At 42.7% G+C, this 13,669-nt stretch overlaps 1 protein-coding gene across 3 annotated transcripts in view; it reads right to left on the bottom strand.

The window, feature by feature from the left end:
• Positions 1 to 12,849, bottom strand: part of SYNJ2 (synaptojanin 2) — an 80,838-nt gene extending 67,989 nt beyond the window's left edge. The window contains exons 1-2 of one of the 3 annotated variants that reach the window (XM_080388462.1): positions 11,830 to 12,849; positions 1,515 to 1,601 (exon numbers count right to left, since the gene is read on the bottom strand). In XM_080388462.1, the coding sequence (XP_080244588.1) occupies positions 1,515 to 1,601; positions 11,830 to 11,950 (208 nt within the window). In that variant the 5' untranslated portion in view covers positions 11,951 to 12,849. The remainder of the gene's footprint in view (positions 1 to 1,514; positions 1,602 to 11,829) is intronic. The other 2 variants (XM_080388461.1, XM_080388463.1) reach the window with 2 other exon arrangements.
• Between the last annotated feature and the right edge of the window lie 820 nt (positions 12,850 to 13,669).

Here is a 13,669-nt window from a genome sequence, read left to right as displayed (position 1 = left end):
ACTCAATCACAATTAGAAGTTTCCCTCCAGTATTTAACTTTTAAATCCAAATTTTACTAATACAAATTTTAACAATTCATTGCAAAGGAAGTCCTGTACCAGGACTTGTAATTTAATGCTAGAATATGACAGAGGCGTAGTGACAAAGCTCAGAGAGGAAAGCCTCACACTTAAGGGCAGTAAAGGTACACAGGCGTTGTTCAAAAAGAAATAACAACACGGGAAACACAGTAATAAAAGCATAAAAGAGAAAAAAATAAGGCTGAGAATATTTCACACCTCATTTTAAATCATTCACCTCTTAATATGAAGACTAAAACTGGATATATTTAGTTCCCATCACATACACTCATCTGTAGCATGAATTCAATAGCTACATTCCTTTACTACTACAACAGGATTCATTAGACTTCTATGAAGAAAACCAGGTCCAAGCACCAAAAAAAAACTAATCACAAGCCCTCCTTTTTTAATTACGTTAACAAATTTATATTAATCTCCATAGAAATGCCTAATTAACTCCACAAGAAACAAAACAAACAAAAAGCCCACATTAATTTTAAAAGAATAGATGGGCCTACAGTTTTAAATTATGACACAGAAATCTTTCAGATTGCAGTCACCTTTTCAGAATAATCTCAAGTCATACTGCTCAAGCCATAAAATGGTAAGCAGGCTGCAAAAAGATACACTTACACCTAGTGGTCTAAATACAGCAGTGCTCACACCACCACTGCCTTTGGCAGACTCCTTGACCAAGCATTGAGTTATATAGAAAACAGACTTTTAATTCCTAAAAGTCAAAATTAAGGCTTACCATAAGAAGACTATGGGAACAAGGCATATACTGCTTTTTGCTTTAATGCATCTTTTTCATTAGTGAATTTGAAGACTGCCATGTAAGGTACTATTACCTTCAAATCAGTGACTGCAGTTCTCTTCCTAAAACATGCTATTTCCATTAACATTCCTGTAGGCAGTGTAATAGCAAGTCCTTTGCTAAAGCAAGATTCCCAAACTGTATAGAAATTTACAGCAATGACAATATATATTCACTATATACTAGTTGAAGTTAAAGGGCTGCTTCTGCAAATCCTTATACATGTGAAATATCCAGTTAAAGGCAATTGGGCATTATAACAGGTATTGCCAGTCTGTGGAACTGCAGTCTCAGATAACCATGATTAACCAGTGTTTAAACATAATCCGTCACAAAAAAGTAAATCATAGCTTGCCTTCAACAAATGTGGTAGGGAAAAAAACCCAGCAATTACCTTCAGGCAGCTAAGAATGTTAAGACAAAACAAAAGTGAGAAAAAAAATCCAAAATTCTTAGACTATCATTTAGTGATATGTTTTTGGCACAGCACAGAAAAATAAATAGACGTTTTTTGGACTGTAGGTAACAAGGTGCAGTTAGCTGTCACAAGTTAATGAACCGAGCAACTTCAGCTACTTGTTGTTCAGCATGGTCTGAGCATTTTATAATCTCAGTCACAGAGATGGTCACTTACCACTTTTAAGCTGAAGCTCTCCTAAGCAGCCATAAGCATCCATGAGTTTTTCATATTGTCCTTTAATTGCATCCTTTTCTTCTGGAGCTGAGAAACAAAAAAAAAAAAAAAAAAAAAAGGCAGCAAACCTTAGTTTTCTAGTCTTTATAAAATTTTCAGATTGATATTGCCTACGCAAATGCTTCCCAGCTATTTCTCTCAGTAAACAAAACAACTGTATAAAGGTAGGGTTAAAATACTGTAAGAACACATTGATTAAGACGTGATGGGACAGAAACGCATACTGTCTCCACACACCACCCTAGAAGAAAGGACACTCTCTACCTTTTTTCCAATTTATGTATTCATTAGTAACGTTCTTTTTCTACGGTACAAATGCCACATCGGTTTCAGAATAAGTAAAGGAATATATAAGTACATGTAAACTTTACACCATTCTAAAACAAGAACAAAAATAATAATTTGCCTGGCCATAACGTAAATTTATCTTTTCTTTATGCTCAAAAAGAAATGGTTTCTGCTTCCAGATTCTCACAGTCTAGTTTCAGACAGAATTGGAATGTTTTTGTGCAAGATAAAATAATTTGATGTAGACACAATATCAGCTGTTGGTTTCAAGAGGAATTAAACAGATATTAGTGAAGTAAGAATTAGATGATTAAAATAAATCAACAAAGGGTCAGATGCTGATGCTAGATTTGCGTATTTCTGCAACAACTTATTTCAATGGGCACAAGGTGAAAATGTAGAATTTAAGCCAGAACACGGCCCAAACTTGTCATTGGCTACTTTATTAAAACCGAAGTACTTCCTGAATGCATAAATCTGCATTCTGTATATATTTCCCAGTGAGGAGCAAGGTTAGCCTCATGAATAAGAAAAACAGGCTGTGGACCCTCAAATGTCCTTTTACTTCTCAAACCACAGATAAACAGCAACATGGTATTTTAGAGGTTAGCTAATACTTTACAATCTTATGTTCCTAATAAACTTCAGCAGTTAAAAAAATCTGAAACTTCTGGGCATAAAAAGGACAAACAGAACTGCCTGCAATGGATGATAGAACAGAAAAGACAGAAACAGACTTTTCTTTATAAACCTTAAGCGGCAAGTAGCTCAGTGAGAAGCATGGAAAACAGATAAATATTCTGTATATTGCTGACATTTGCAGTGAAAGGAAGGAAAATTCCATGCACAAAATTCCTTAGTAGAGACAAAGGAAATCAAAACATGTTCATCTCAGCTTTTGCACCCATACAGATTAAGGAAGACTTGTTAATTTTTTCTTATTTTTTTGCTATCAGATAAATTTGCTATCAGACTTTCACAACTTATCTACTTTGCTTTCTTAGAAACACTGAGTGAATCAGGAGAAACTAGTATAATGTTGATATCACACAAACCTATGAAACAAAACATAAGCCACAGAAAGAGGATACAGGAATTTTTATTGGGTAACGTAAACGTCTGGACACTAACAGCACCTCTTAAGAGCTGAGACTACTGGAAGCTCTGTTCTCTGGCACTTCAAAAAAAAACCACCAAACTTCAGCAAAAACAGTTTAGATAGACTATAAAAACGTTTCATTAAAAAAAAACCCAACGTCAAAAAAACACAACACCACAAACAACACCTCCCTGTCAAGCCCTCCTTATGTATACATATATAAAAAAAAGTTTAAAAAGTGATGTTTCATTATTCATGGCATCTTCAGCAAGTAGAAAAGAACAGCAACAACATACCAACTTTTTCCTTAAATGTGTTTTCTGCGTTAAAAGCTTGTCTTCATTCCCTTTAAAATAAAAAGGTAAAAACAGAAACAGAACTCTTGCTCCAAGTGTTCCAGCTTTAGAAGGAAACAGAGAATGACAGAAACAGCAAGAGATTCAGATCTCAGATTGATGCAGGAGCTCACAAACTTGCAGGCTAGACACAACCTGAAAGCATTTAAAAGACACCCTGAAAGCATGGTGATACTCTTCAAAACAGAATTATGGGTTGGAAAGCTGGCTGTTAAAGTGTCTGGCAAAAAAAAGTATGATCCGAAAGAATGGATTTTATTTCAGCATGGACACAAGCAACACACAACTCATGCGGCTAACAAAAGAAGACTGACACTGGCACATACAGAAGCCACCAAAGTTTCCCAGGTCAGGCCAGTGGCATCACCATACATCAGCTCAAGGCACAGGACTTTTCCAAATGCATAAACAGCTGTATTTTGCCAATACTGGTACAGAAATGCACCATCGTTCTGGGCAGGCCATCTGACATTTGCCTGCACAACAGCATCAGTCAGGGCATCAGTACCAGCAGAAGTGCCTGGAAGGGAGGAGCAGGCTCCGAACACAAAGCTCCAGGAGGACTCCAGGCTGCATTGCCTCTCTTTTTTACTGGCTAACAACTTGCCAGTAACTTCTACACATGGCAGATTTGCCAGTAACTTCTACCACATGGCAGATTCTGTTGTTTATTCTAGGGTTCATTTTGCTCCCTAAAGCAATTTAGACTCAGAAACCAAAAGTGACAGAGATCTTTCCTTGACACCTCTGTAGAGACACAGCACACTCCAAGACCTCACCTGTGGATAGTTTGAGAGGGAAGGAACCTGCCAAACAGACACAGCTATGCCTGTGGGTCACACCGATGGAGAGGCCAGAATATTTTACTACATACAGATCCAATGTGTGTGTGGGAAAAATAAATCCCTTTATTATGGATACTGCTGGAACTTGAAGTCTCCTGTCCCATTATACTTCTCAGTGTCACACAAATTCCTGAGACAGGCTGTGACCACCAGCATTTCGCATGGGCCATGGCAGGGGCCTCAGGCAGCAGAGGTGAGGCAGCAGGTCCTGCAGGCTGCACACCCTCCACTCACATCCCCCGAGTGACTGGGGGGATGACTCCTTCATGACTCCCAGCCTCCAGCCACCACAGCACTGTCTCCCCTCATGCCCTGCCAGTGTACAAGTGAGGATATAGGCGTCAAGCCTCCAGCACTGGGAGGTCCTAGCTGCACTCTGACACACCCCAGAATTTTTTTTTTACTTTTCAGGAGGAGGTAAGGGAGAAGGAATCCCCAAGAACCATTACAAAAAGCAATACACAGAAACGATGACTTAAACGTGATTTAAAAGGACATTATTGCAGAGGGCTTAAGCCGAGTTCGTATCTTATTATTAAAAAGAAATGTTTATAAATCTTAAAAATTTCTCATGGAAATCTCAAATAACTGTCATCAAAACCTGGTCTAAAACATCTCCTAGATTATCTGCAAACAGTGTTAGGACACAAGCGCCAGAATCAGAAAGGTAGTGCTGGATGAAGAGAGTTAAAGGGAAAAATTACTACGAAACTCCAAAGAATTGTTGACAAACAGGAAAAATATAAATCTTACAAGTTTCAAGAATATTGGAAACACTGTTTTAGCAACAAATTTGACAGCTATAAGTGTCCAAAGACATAGTACTTTTCTAATCAGTAACATGAAAATAATTTCCATGTTTCTCTGTTAAATGTTCCAAAGTCAATGGGTTTATTCTGCAAGAGCTTTCATAAAAACTCTGCATTTCAGAGGCAGTGAGAATGGTCTGCTTGAAAACCTAGGACAAGGACTGGATATTTAACTGGACTCTGCTCACATGTAAAATCCTTCCTTTTTCAAGCCAGACAGCTTGAGATACATGCATACATTCATATATATAGTTAATGCGCAATACTGCTACGGAAGTTGATGAAACTCATTAAGTTTTCTACTCAGAGAACAAGCTGAGTTTGCAAATACATAGTGCATTTGTTATAGGTATACAACTATAAGTTAACTAAATAATAAACTATAAGTAACTAAACAGTATACATAGTAATTACTAAATTCCACTAAAGCTTCCCATTACTTCTAGTAATGTTTACTTCCACCAAGTACATAATTGAGTATCCACCCTTCTGCAATAAATACCACAACTGTGCTGTGCTCATAACAGCTTTACAGACCTGCACACTGTCTGCATTCCTCAAGAACTTTTCTTAATATCAATTATGTAAAAGCTCCTGATCTAAATTATATATAAGATTGGCATGTTAGCTCAAAATTTTAACCCTTGCAAAACAAGAGGCAAACAATAATTCAATGAAAATAAGATACAATAAACTCGATATAAAGTGACGTTTTTCCATGCGTAAAGTATTTCAGAGCCAAAGAAAAACACCATGAAAAGACATACAACTACATATACCACACGGCCTATCCACGTGTGACTTCCTGCTTGTAAAAGCTGTAAATTCAATTGAACAGCTAGCAGGAACTGGCCAGATGTAGTTTCCTTTACTCAACCCTTCCTCAGGGCTAATCCCCCAGATTGCAGCAGGAACTGCACGGGTCTCAAACATAAGTGCTCAGAAAGGTCAGTGACCAGAGTAAGAGGGCAGAAAGGTACCATAGTTCCAAGTCCAACATTAAGGACAGACATCATAATACTTACAAATTAAAGATAAAACTGAAGAAAGCTCTTGAAGAAAATAGTCTGGGACCAGATTACAGATTCTGGCTCTCCTCTCTGATTCTTATACCTGTTTCTGGAAATAGACACCTGCTCAGCTGTGGGTACCACTAGATAGATATATAGATATACTGAAGCATTTCTAAGTGATGTGATGGGATCTCAATTGCCTGTCTCCTTTATTGGCGTCATTTAGCATTTTAGGGAAAGAAGTATGAATTTTCCCCAGAAAAAGCAAATTATCAAACAGAAATTTCATACACAAAAAAAAAAGCTGAAAACACATGAGAAAAAAAAATATATATATACACACTACTATCAGCATCTACCTAGAAATATGTCCAATGTCTGGTATTATGGGAGTTTAGATGGTTAGTTTGCCTCCAAATTCCAGACAGACCTAAAGCATTTTGTTGTATTTTCATTATCTTTCTTCATTAAAATCTTGCTGTTGACATTCAATCTGAGCTACAAAGGCATTATGCTAGTCCAGCTGTATTCTGAAATACCATATAGGTCAAGTAATACAGAGTTGGGAAGAAGTCTGTGGTCAGAGTTACAGTTAAGAGTGTGAATATTCAAAACACTAAGCCATGTATTTACCAATTTTTCTAGAAAGTTATATTTCTGGTTGAAAACACAACAAACAAATCAGCAAAGTGGCACTTTGGAAAGATCGGTTCACTGGTTTTATATATTGGATTGAGAATATTCTGCTTCTAGTGAGGGATTATGTTTTCATACTTGCATGTGTATATATGAATATATTCATTCACAACCAAAGAGGAATGGACCTATAAATCCACCAGGTTTCTACTGGCCAGCCCTGTGGACTGCAGGCAGTCAAGAACATACAGATAAAAAGGAAGTCCCCAAGTCATTTCTCTAGAGCTTGACCATTATCTTTATGTGGCTCCTGTCACATATATTAACAGAAACTTGTAGTCACTAGAGACATAAACCACCAAATAGAATTCATACCTTGCAACCACTACCAGTTTCCTAGCATAAAAAACAAATCTTGTAATCTACACTCTACACTTACACCAATACATCTTCCTTTTTCTGTGTACCTGATTTGCATTTCAACTGTAACACACGCTTGTTCTTATAACCTATAGCAGTGAATTCCAGCCTGAGAAACCATAGTTTACAAGTGTCCATTGCCAGCACAACCAAGGAAAGCAAGGCTTCTGCTACATAGATTACTTCTACTAGAAGTTTTGTAGGGATCCACAAATAGAAAAAGTTTGAACACCACTAAACTACAGATTTTATAAAACTTTGTAATTGGATAATTTAATTATTTTCTTTTTTAATTTAAAGAAAAAAGTTTTAGGAATACAGATAGAATAGGGAGACTAGCTATATAAATATACTTGCATAACAGTAAAAATGAGTCATGCTGTAGGGCTCTGTTTTGGATAGTGTATAGTGCTTAGAAATACATTCACAATAGGCTTACACATGTATTAGTGTTTGATTTCCATATCCCACTCAGTGGCATATTTACCCACCTAAATATAAAACTAAAGCTAATTGTAAACAGTGAATGTTCATACAGCACAGAAACTGCATTCTGTACAAAAGAAGATATGCAGTTAAATAATTGCCACTTCCTGGTTTAGCATCCCTTCCCCTGGAAGGCTCTACTGATTTCACTCAGCCACATCAGAGAACCACACACATACCTGCAACTGATGCCACAGTGGAGACACAGAGCTGCTTTGTGGAGTGTACACACAACTTAACTCTATATAAACTTGTCCCTAGTAAAGGCTTACTTCCCAGATCTGTGGGTGAAAGTCTGGAGGAAAAGCTTCAGTCCTACTTGCAAAAATATGCACTGTATCAACTTTGAATTTCACTGTCTTCAAAACACCATAGTCATTTAGGATCCACTATAATAGGTGTTGTAACATCCTTTAATAAAAGCAAATGCGGAATCAAAGTGCTCACAAAAAAACGCCCAAAAAACCAAAAACCACCAAAAAAACCCAAACCACCTGTGCACCCTTTGGCTCTGCCCTTGCAAAGCCATATTTGTATGCTGAATTTCAATAGCAGAGCACTCCTGTTGACATCATTTCACTAAGATTACCTGCTACAATAAGGTTAAATAACTGTATTTTCAGCACTAAAGCCTTAGTTTAGCTCAGTGACTGCCTTGACAGCGGTTCAGAACTGCCTTGTGCAGTTCACTTAATCTATAAAGTGTTAAAACTGTAATGTTTTAAAAGCAGGAACAGCATTTGTACCTATACTCTCTCTTGTAGAAGCAAAAACTTCTAAATCAATGACAATTTTTCTTCAGCCTTTATGACTCTTAAGTTTCTTCCATAGAATCTTAACTATTGTTGTTCTAGTTCAGAGAAATCTTGGGAAGTATTGCTTCAGGCTGTCACCCATCCTTCTGGAGATGACTGAAGCCAGTGAGCAAAAAAAGCCTCTTGCAAAATTTGCTGTTAAATTCAAAACAGTGATTTTTACCCTCCACCCTACAGTGACATCATAAGAAGAGGAAGAAAACCTCCCACCTTCAAAAATACTATGTAATTCATGCTAGAACAGAAAACTGTTCTGTTGATATCACATCACTATGCAGATTAAGTTAAGGGGTTTGGGGTTATGTAGCTAGGTTTCCTGCTGTGATTTTTGATTCCTTGATTTTTCCAAAAGTTTTTCAGGTTAGGTCTCTGTTACAGCCCAAGCGTTCTCATTTTATGAATTGCTAACATCTCAGACAATTAGAGATCTCTATAATATTTTCCCACTACTGATACCAGAAGTGCAAATATTTTTCAAGTTAAAAGTATTAACTGTTAATATGCAATAAGGAAATTCTGAAATACAAACAATTTACAACGAAAACTCTCATCATGATCTTTATAATGAGAATAAAAAGTATAAAGTCATCCATTCACAAGACAGTATCAAATTTTTGGGTTACATATTTGAAAGGGTTTATTTTAATTATGAGTTGGCCAGAAGTTTATGGCCTGTACAGAAATTGTGCTTACACAAGTGTGTGGGGTTTTAGATTTCTTTTTTGTAACACCACTTCTTCTAGGATGATTCTCACTCCATTATGCCACTCGAACTAGGTTAAATTCAACATTTAAGTTTCTTCTAGTACAAAAGTATTACAGAAGCAATTGATCTTCCAAAAAAGTGCAGATGTCATGCCTGTTCAAGGGCAGAGACACTTAGTAATTCTGGAAAAAGAATAACGAACAATTACTAAAATTTATTCTCAGGCCTTTGGTGTCCATCCATGATTATTCTTCTCTACAGTTCTATGGACAAGGCTGCTATTGCAAAACTGCATTAACTGTTGTACAACTGAAGTGCTTCAGGTATACCTTATCTGCTTTTTAGTGTGGAAGTTTGCATAAGGCACAGCTGTGTAATTCCTTCTCAACACAGGTATGCCATTTTTAAAAAACTTTACTTTAGAAATTGAAAATCAGACAGAGAAGCCAAAATTAACACAATCCTAGTGCTATCTGAAACCACACATACATGACGTTTATGTTAACCTTCCACTGAAGCGTTCTAAGGTTAGTAACAATCTAAAGGCCAGTCAAACAACAGAATTAAGTGTTGTTACCACCCTGGCTGTGGCACTTCCTCTACACAATTACAAATTTACCATCACAATACCTACTGCTGGTTTTCCCTCCTTTTCTGGTCCTTTGCTGCATAAACAGAAGAAACAAACGAAACAGGCTCAACTGGATAAGCTAGCTTTTCCTACAACATAGGAACCAACCCAGGCAGGAAAAGAGAAACCAAATGAAATAAAATTACAAAGTTATTAGCATGGAGTGGGCTGGATGCCAACACATGCATGATTACAGTTACCTCAAAAGGTGAAACTGGACTTTCAAAAAGCATGGCAAACAGGCTTTCACACTAGCTGCTATACAAATCACCACTTCAAAATTCTAACGTACATTTTAAGAGACTATATAAATTCTCTAATAATTTTTAGCAGTAGCAATTCAAACGGGGAATAACAACACTGGGGAAGAAAAATCTACTCTAAATTGATGACACCCTTGGATGAGTGAGATTGCAAACAATCTTTCCAACTACTGGTCATACAAATGGCTTGGGGTGCTCTAGATGAATACTGGGTCTCTCAATTTTATTCATGCACATTGACTTTAGGCAGTGGAGCTGCTTTAGATTTGTATCAGAATAAGGAAACAGATCAAAACCCATTGAAATCAATGGAGAGCTTTAATGTCAACAGGTTTTTGCATCAGGGAAAGCAAGCAAAATGCTGCTCAGTACTACCAGACCTTTCACTTTGTCAGTTCATTGAAAACTGACACAAAAAAAAACCCTAGAAAAATGTAACACATTCAGGTCCACTACAACCAATGAAGTTAACAAGAAACTGAACCCTCAACGTATTACACAACATAAAATTCCAATTAAATTAAAAAAAAAAAAAAAAAACCAAAACAAAACAACCACAAGTGTGGCAAAGGACAGACCTTTATCATTACATGTCAAAAATTTTCCAGGACTATATCAAAACTATTCTTGTGAAAATCAGGTGCCACCTGATGACCTTTGTGGCTTTCTTAATTCATAAAATCCCCAATACCTGAAAATAAAGCATTTTAGTCTGGACATCTTGCCACCGTGTATCACAGAAAATTCAGCTCAGTGGACCTGGATCCTGCCCTGACATTGTGTACAAACCACAACACTCTCACAGTTCTTACTACACAGAGTTCACAGTTTAAGTCTTCCCCTTTTCCTTTGAGCTGCTTGAATATCGACTCCTACAGCACCACAAATATTGCAAATGATTGCAGGAACAGGTAAGTGTCACACACAAAACCATTTAAGAACACAGCACGAGCACTGCGTGTTCATCCGCATGACTTTTTGCACCTTACATTCTCAGTCACCTCATTTTTCTGTGCATGCCTCAACATTAGTATTGCATTAACTCACGGGCGGTAAGTATCAAAACACAAGATGAGACAACCCTGAACACGTTTACTACTTCCAATGCCCCAGGTGAGACTCGAGCTCCTCCAGTAGGAACCAGACACCCAAGCAACCACATACAGTGCAAACTATAAGGGCAGGTATGGAACCACAGCAAGAAGCCAGGGTTTCTTTACGGGACATGAGTCTTGAGTCAGTCATCCAAAACAGTCTCTGCTGTGAACTGGTGATTAGCACCCGATGTAGCTAAATAGAAATTTCTTCGAGAGGCAGCAGGCTCCGTCCCTTTAGCGGGACCCTCCTCTGCAGTCAGCAAGGCTCATGCTGTACAGCGTAAGGCTGCAAGGTACCAGCCTTGCACAGCAAAGGTGACCTGTGCCGAGACCCCACAGCCACCAGGCAGGCGGGTGGCCTCTCCTGGCTCTTCCACCCCGGCTGCGGGTGAGGAAGCTAAAGGCACCCAGGGCAGGGAAAGAGCCGGTCGGTCATGGATCAGGCCTGGAGTCGCACAGGGAGGAAATGCTGACCAACGGTCCCCGCATGGCAGGGCACCGGGCTCACCCCAAAACCTCAACAAGTGGGCATGCCTGGAGGGCCATGCCGGAGGCCGGGGTTTAAAGGGAGGTGAGCGAGTTCCCCGGGGCCCGGCTCTGCGCTCTCCCTTCCTCTCTCTCCACGCTACAGGGCAAAGTGCCCCAAACCGCCTGGGCACCGGCCGCTGCACCCCGGCACCGCTTCGCAGGCACCACGGAGGGACCGGGCGCGCACCCACAGACACGCCGCCTCCCCACGCCGCAGGCTCCCCCGGCCCGGCCCGGCCGCCCGCCCGCCGCGGGGCACTTACTGAGCGCCGCCACGGTGCCGGCCTCCAGCAACAGGCAGTCCTGGCGGGTGCGCGCCTCCAGCAGGGCGCTCGGCCCCGGCTCCTGCTTCCAGAGCAGCCGCAGTCCTTTGCTCAGAGCCATGGGAGCCGCCGGTCGCAGAGAGGAAGAGCCGGGATGCGACCCCTAGCGCGGGTGGCGAAGGGGCCTCCGTCTCCTCAAGCGCACGGAGCGCGGCGCTGGGGGCCGTCAGCAGCCCTGCGCCCCGCGGGAGCTCCTCCGAGCGCGGGGTCCCCGATCCCGGCACAGCGCTTCTCCCCGGCGGCGGGGACGCCCAGGGAGGCGGGCGAGGAGGACGGCCGAGTCCCCTTCCCGGGAGCCGGTGACCTCAGCAGGCCTCCAAGTATCTGCGGGGGGGCGCCCGGCGGCGAAGGGAGCGGAGAGTTTGCGGCTGCCGCTTCTCCCGGTCCCCTGCGGCCCCGCGGCACGGCTGCTGCCGCCTCCTCGGGGAGTCCCGGCTGCGGCCGGCGGGGCGGGAGCAGCTTTCCCCTTTCCTCTCCGCCTTTCTCTTCCCGCCCACGGTCCCCCGTAAACTTTCCAGAGTTAACTTTGTCCCTCTGGCTCCCAGCTGCGGCTCCTCCTCCTCCGGGACAGGTACAAGCCGCCGGCGGGGCGCCACCACCCGCAGGGGGAGGGGAGGAGCGGAGGCCGGGACCGCGGGCCCGGCGGAGCGCCGTGGGCCCCGGCCCGAAGGCGTCGTTCCCCACCCCCTGGGCGGCGGGCCTGTGCCGCGGCTGCTGAGGTGTAGCCGGCCGTCGAGCCCCGACAGCCCGGCGGCCCCACCGAGCGCTTGCGGGCATCGCCCAGCGGCCCTGCGTGAGGCGAGGAGGGCCGGCGATAAGCGAAACGCCTTGAGACGGCGAAACTGCCTTCCCCGGCCGCGTGGCAGGCGGAGGCCGCTGCCCGGCTTTGCCCTGGGAGAGGCTGCGCTGCCTCCCGCCTCCTGTGGGGAGCGGCCGGCCGGGCTCCCCGCGCACCGCCGGGCTGCCTGCCTGCCTGCCTGCCCGCCCCGCCGGGCTCCCCGCGCACCGCCGGGCTGCCTGCCTGCCTGCCTGCCCCGCCGGGCTGCCTGCCTGTCTGCCTGCCTGCCCGCCCCGCCGGGCTCCCCGCGCACCGCCGGGCTGCCTGCCTGCCTGCCTGCCTGCCCGCCCCGCCGGGCTCCCCGCGCCCGGCCTGCCTGCGGGCCTTCCCGCCGCTGGCCGCCGTGAGGTGGTCCCGCTGGCGCAGCCGGGTAGCGCCGCTCCTTCGCGGGGTGCTTCCCCCGGCGCTCACGGAGTGTTTCGGCTGCGCCGTGAGCTGTGCCTAAAGCGTTTTCGGGTAAAGGACACAAGGCACGTTTTAGGTTGACTAGTAATTACAAAGCAGTGTTCCTTCATGTAAACGTGTGCTCCCCTTCATGGATACCGAGGATTCCCTTCACAATTCCCTGTTGAGGCCGTACAGGATGAAGTGCTAGTTTTCTCCAGAGTTCAGCCATGAGGACTGGATTGAGGATGTAGGCACAGGTACACAAACGCATTTAAATAAGAGAAAATTTGCTCAAATTGCTAGCAGAAATTGTAGTCCTATTTATACGCAGGTAAATCAAGCACAATTCTAATTTGTTAGCATAGCAGAATTATGCCTTACACTTACATGAAGAGAAACTACAAAATTCAAAATACCCAAACTACCATCTGTTGCAACTGTCTCACGTAAATGTTGAGTACATCAGCCATGGCTGAGCTCTGCCCGGTGGAATGTAAGAATCCCTGCCCCCACTAGTCGTTTGAAAAGAAGATTAATTTTAGGCATGTTTATGGC

Source organism: Falco punctatus (genome assembly GCF_963210335.1).
Source record: "Falco punctatus genome assembly, chromosome: 5".
NCBI lineage: Eukaryota > Metazoa > Chordata > Aves > Falconiformes > Falconidae > Falco > Falco punctatus.
The sequence above is the reverse complement of the archived record's forward strand: the minus strand, read 5'-3'. Positions and strand labels throughout refer to the sequence as shown.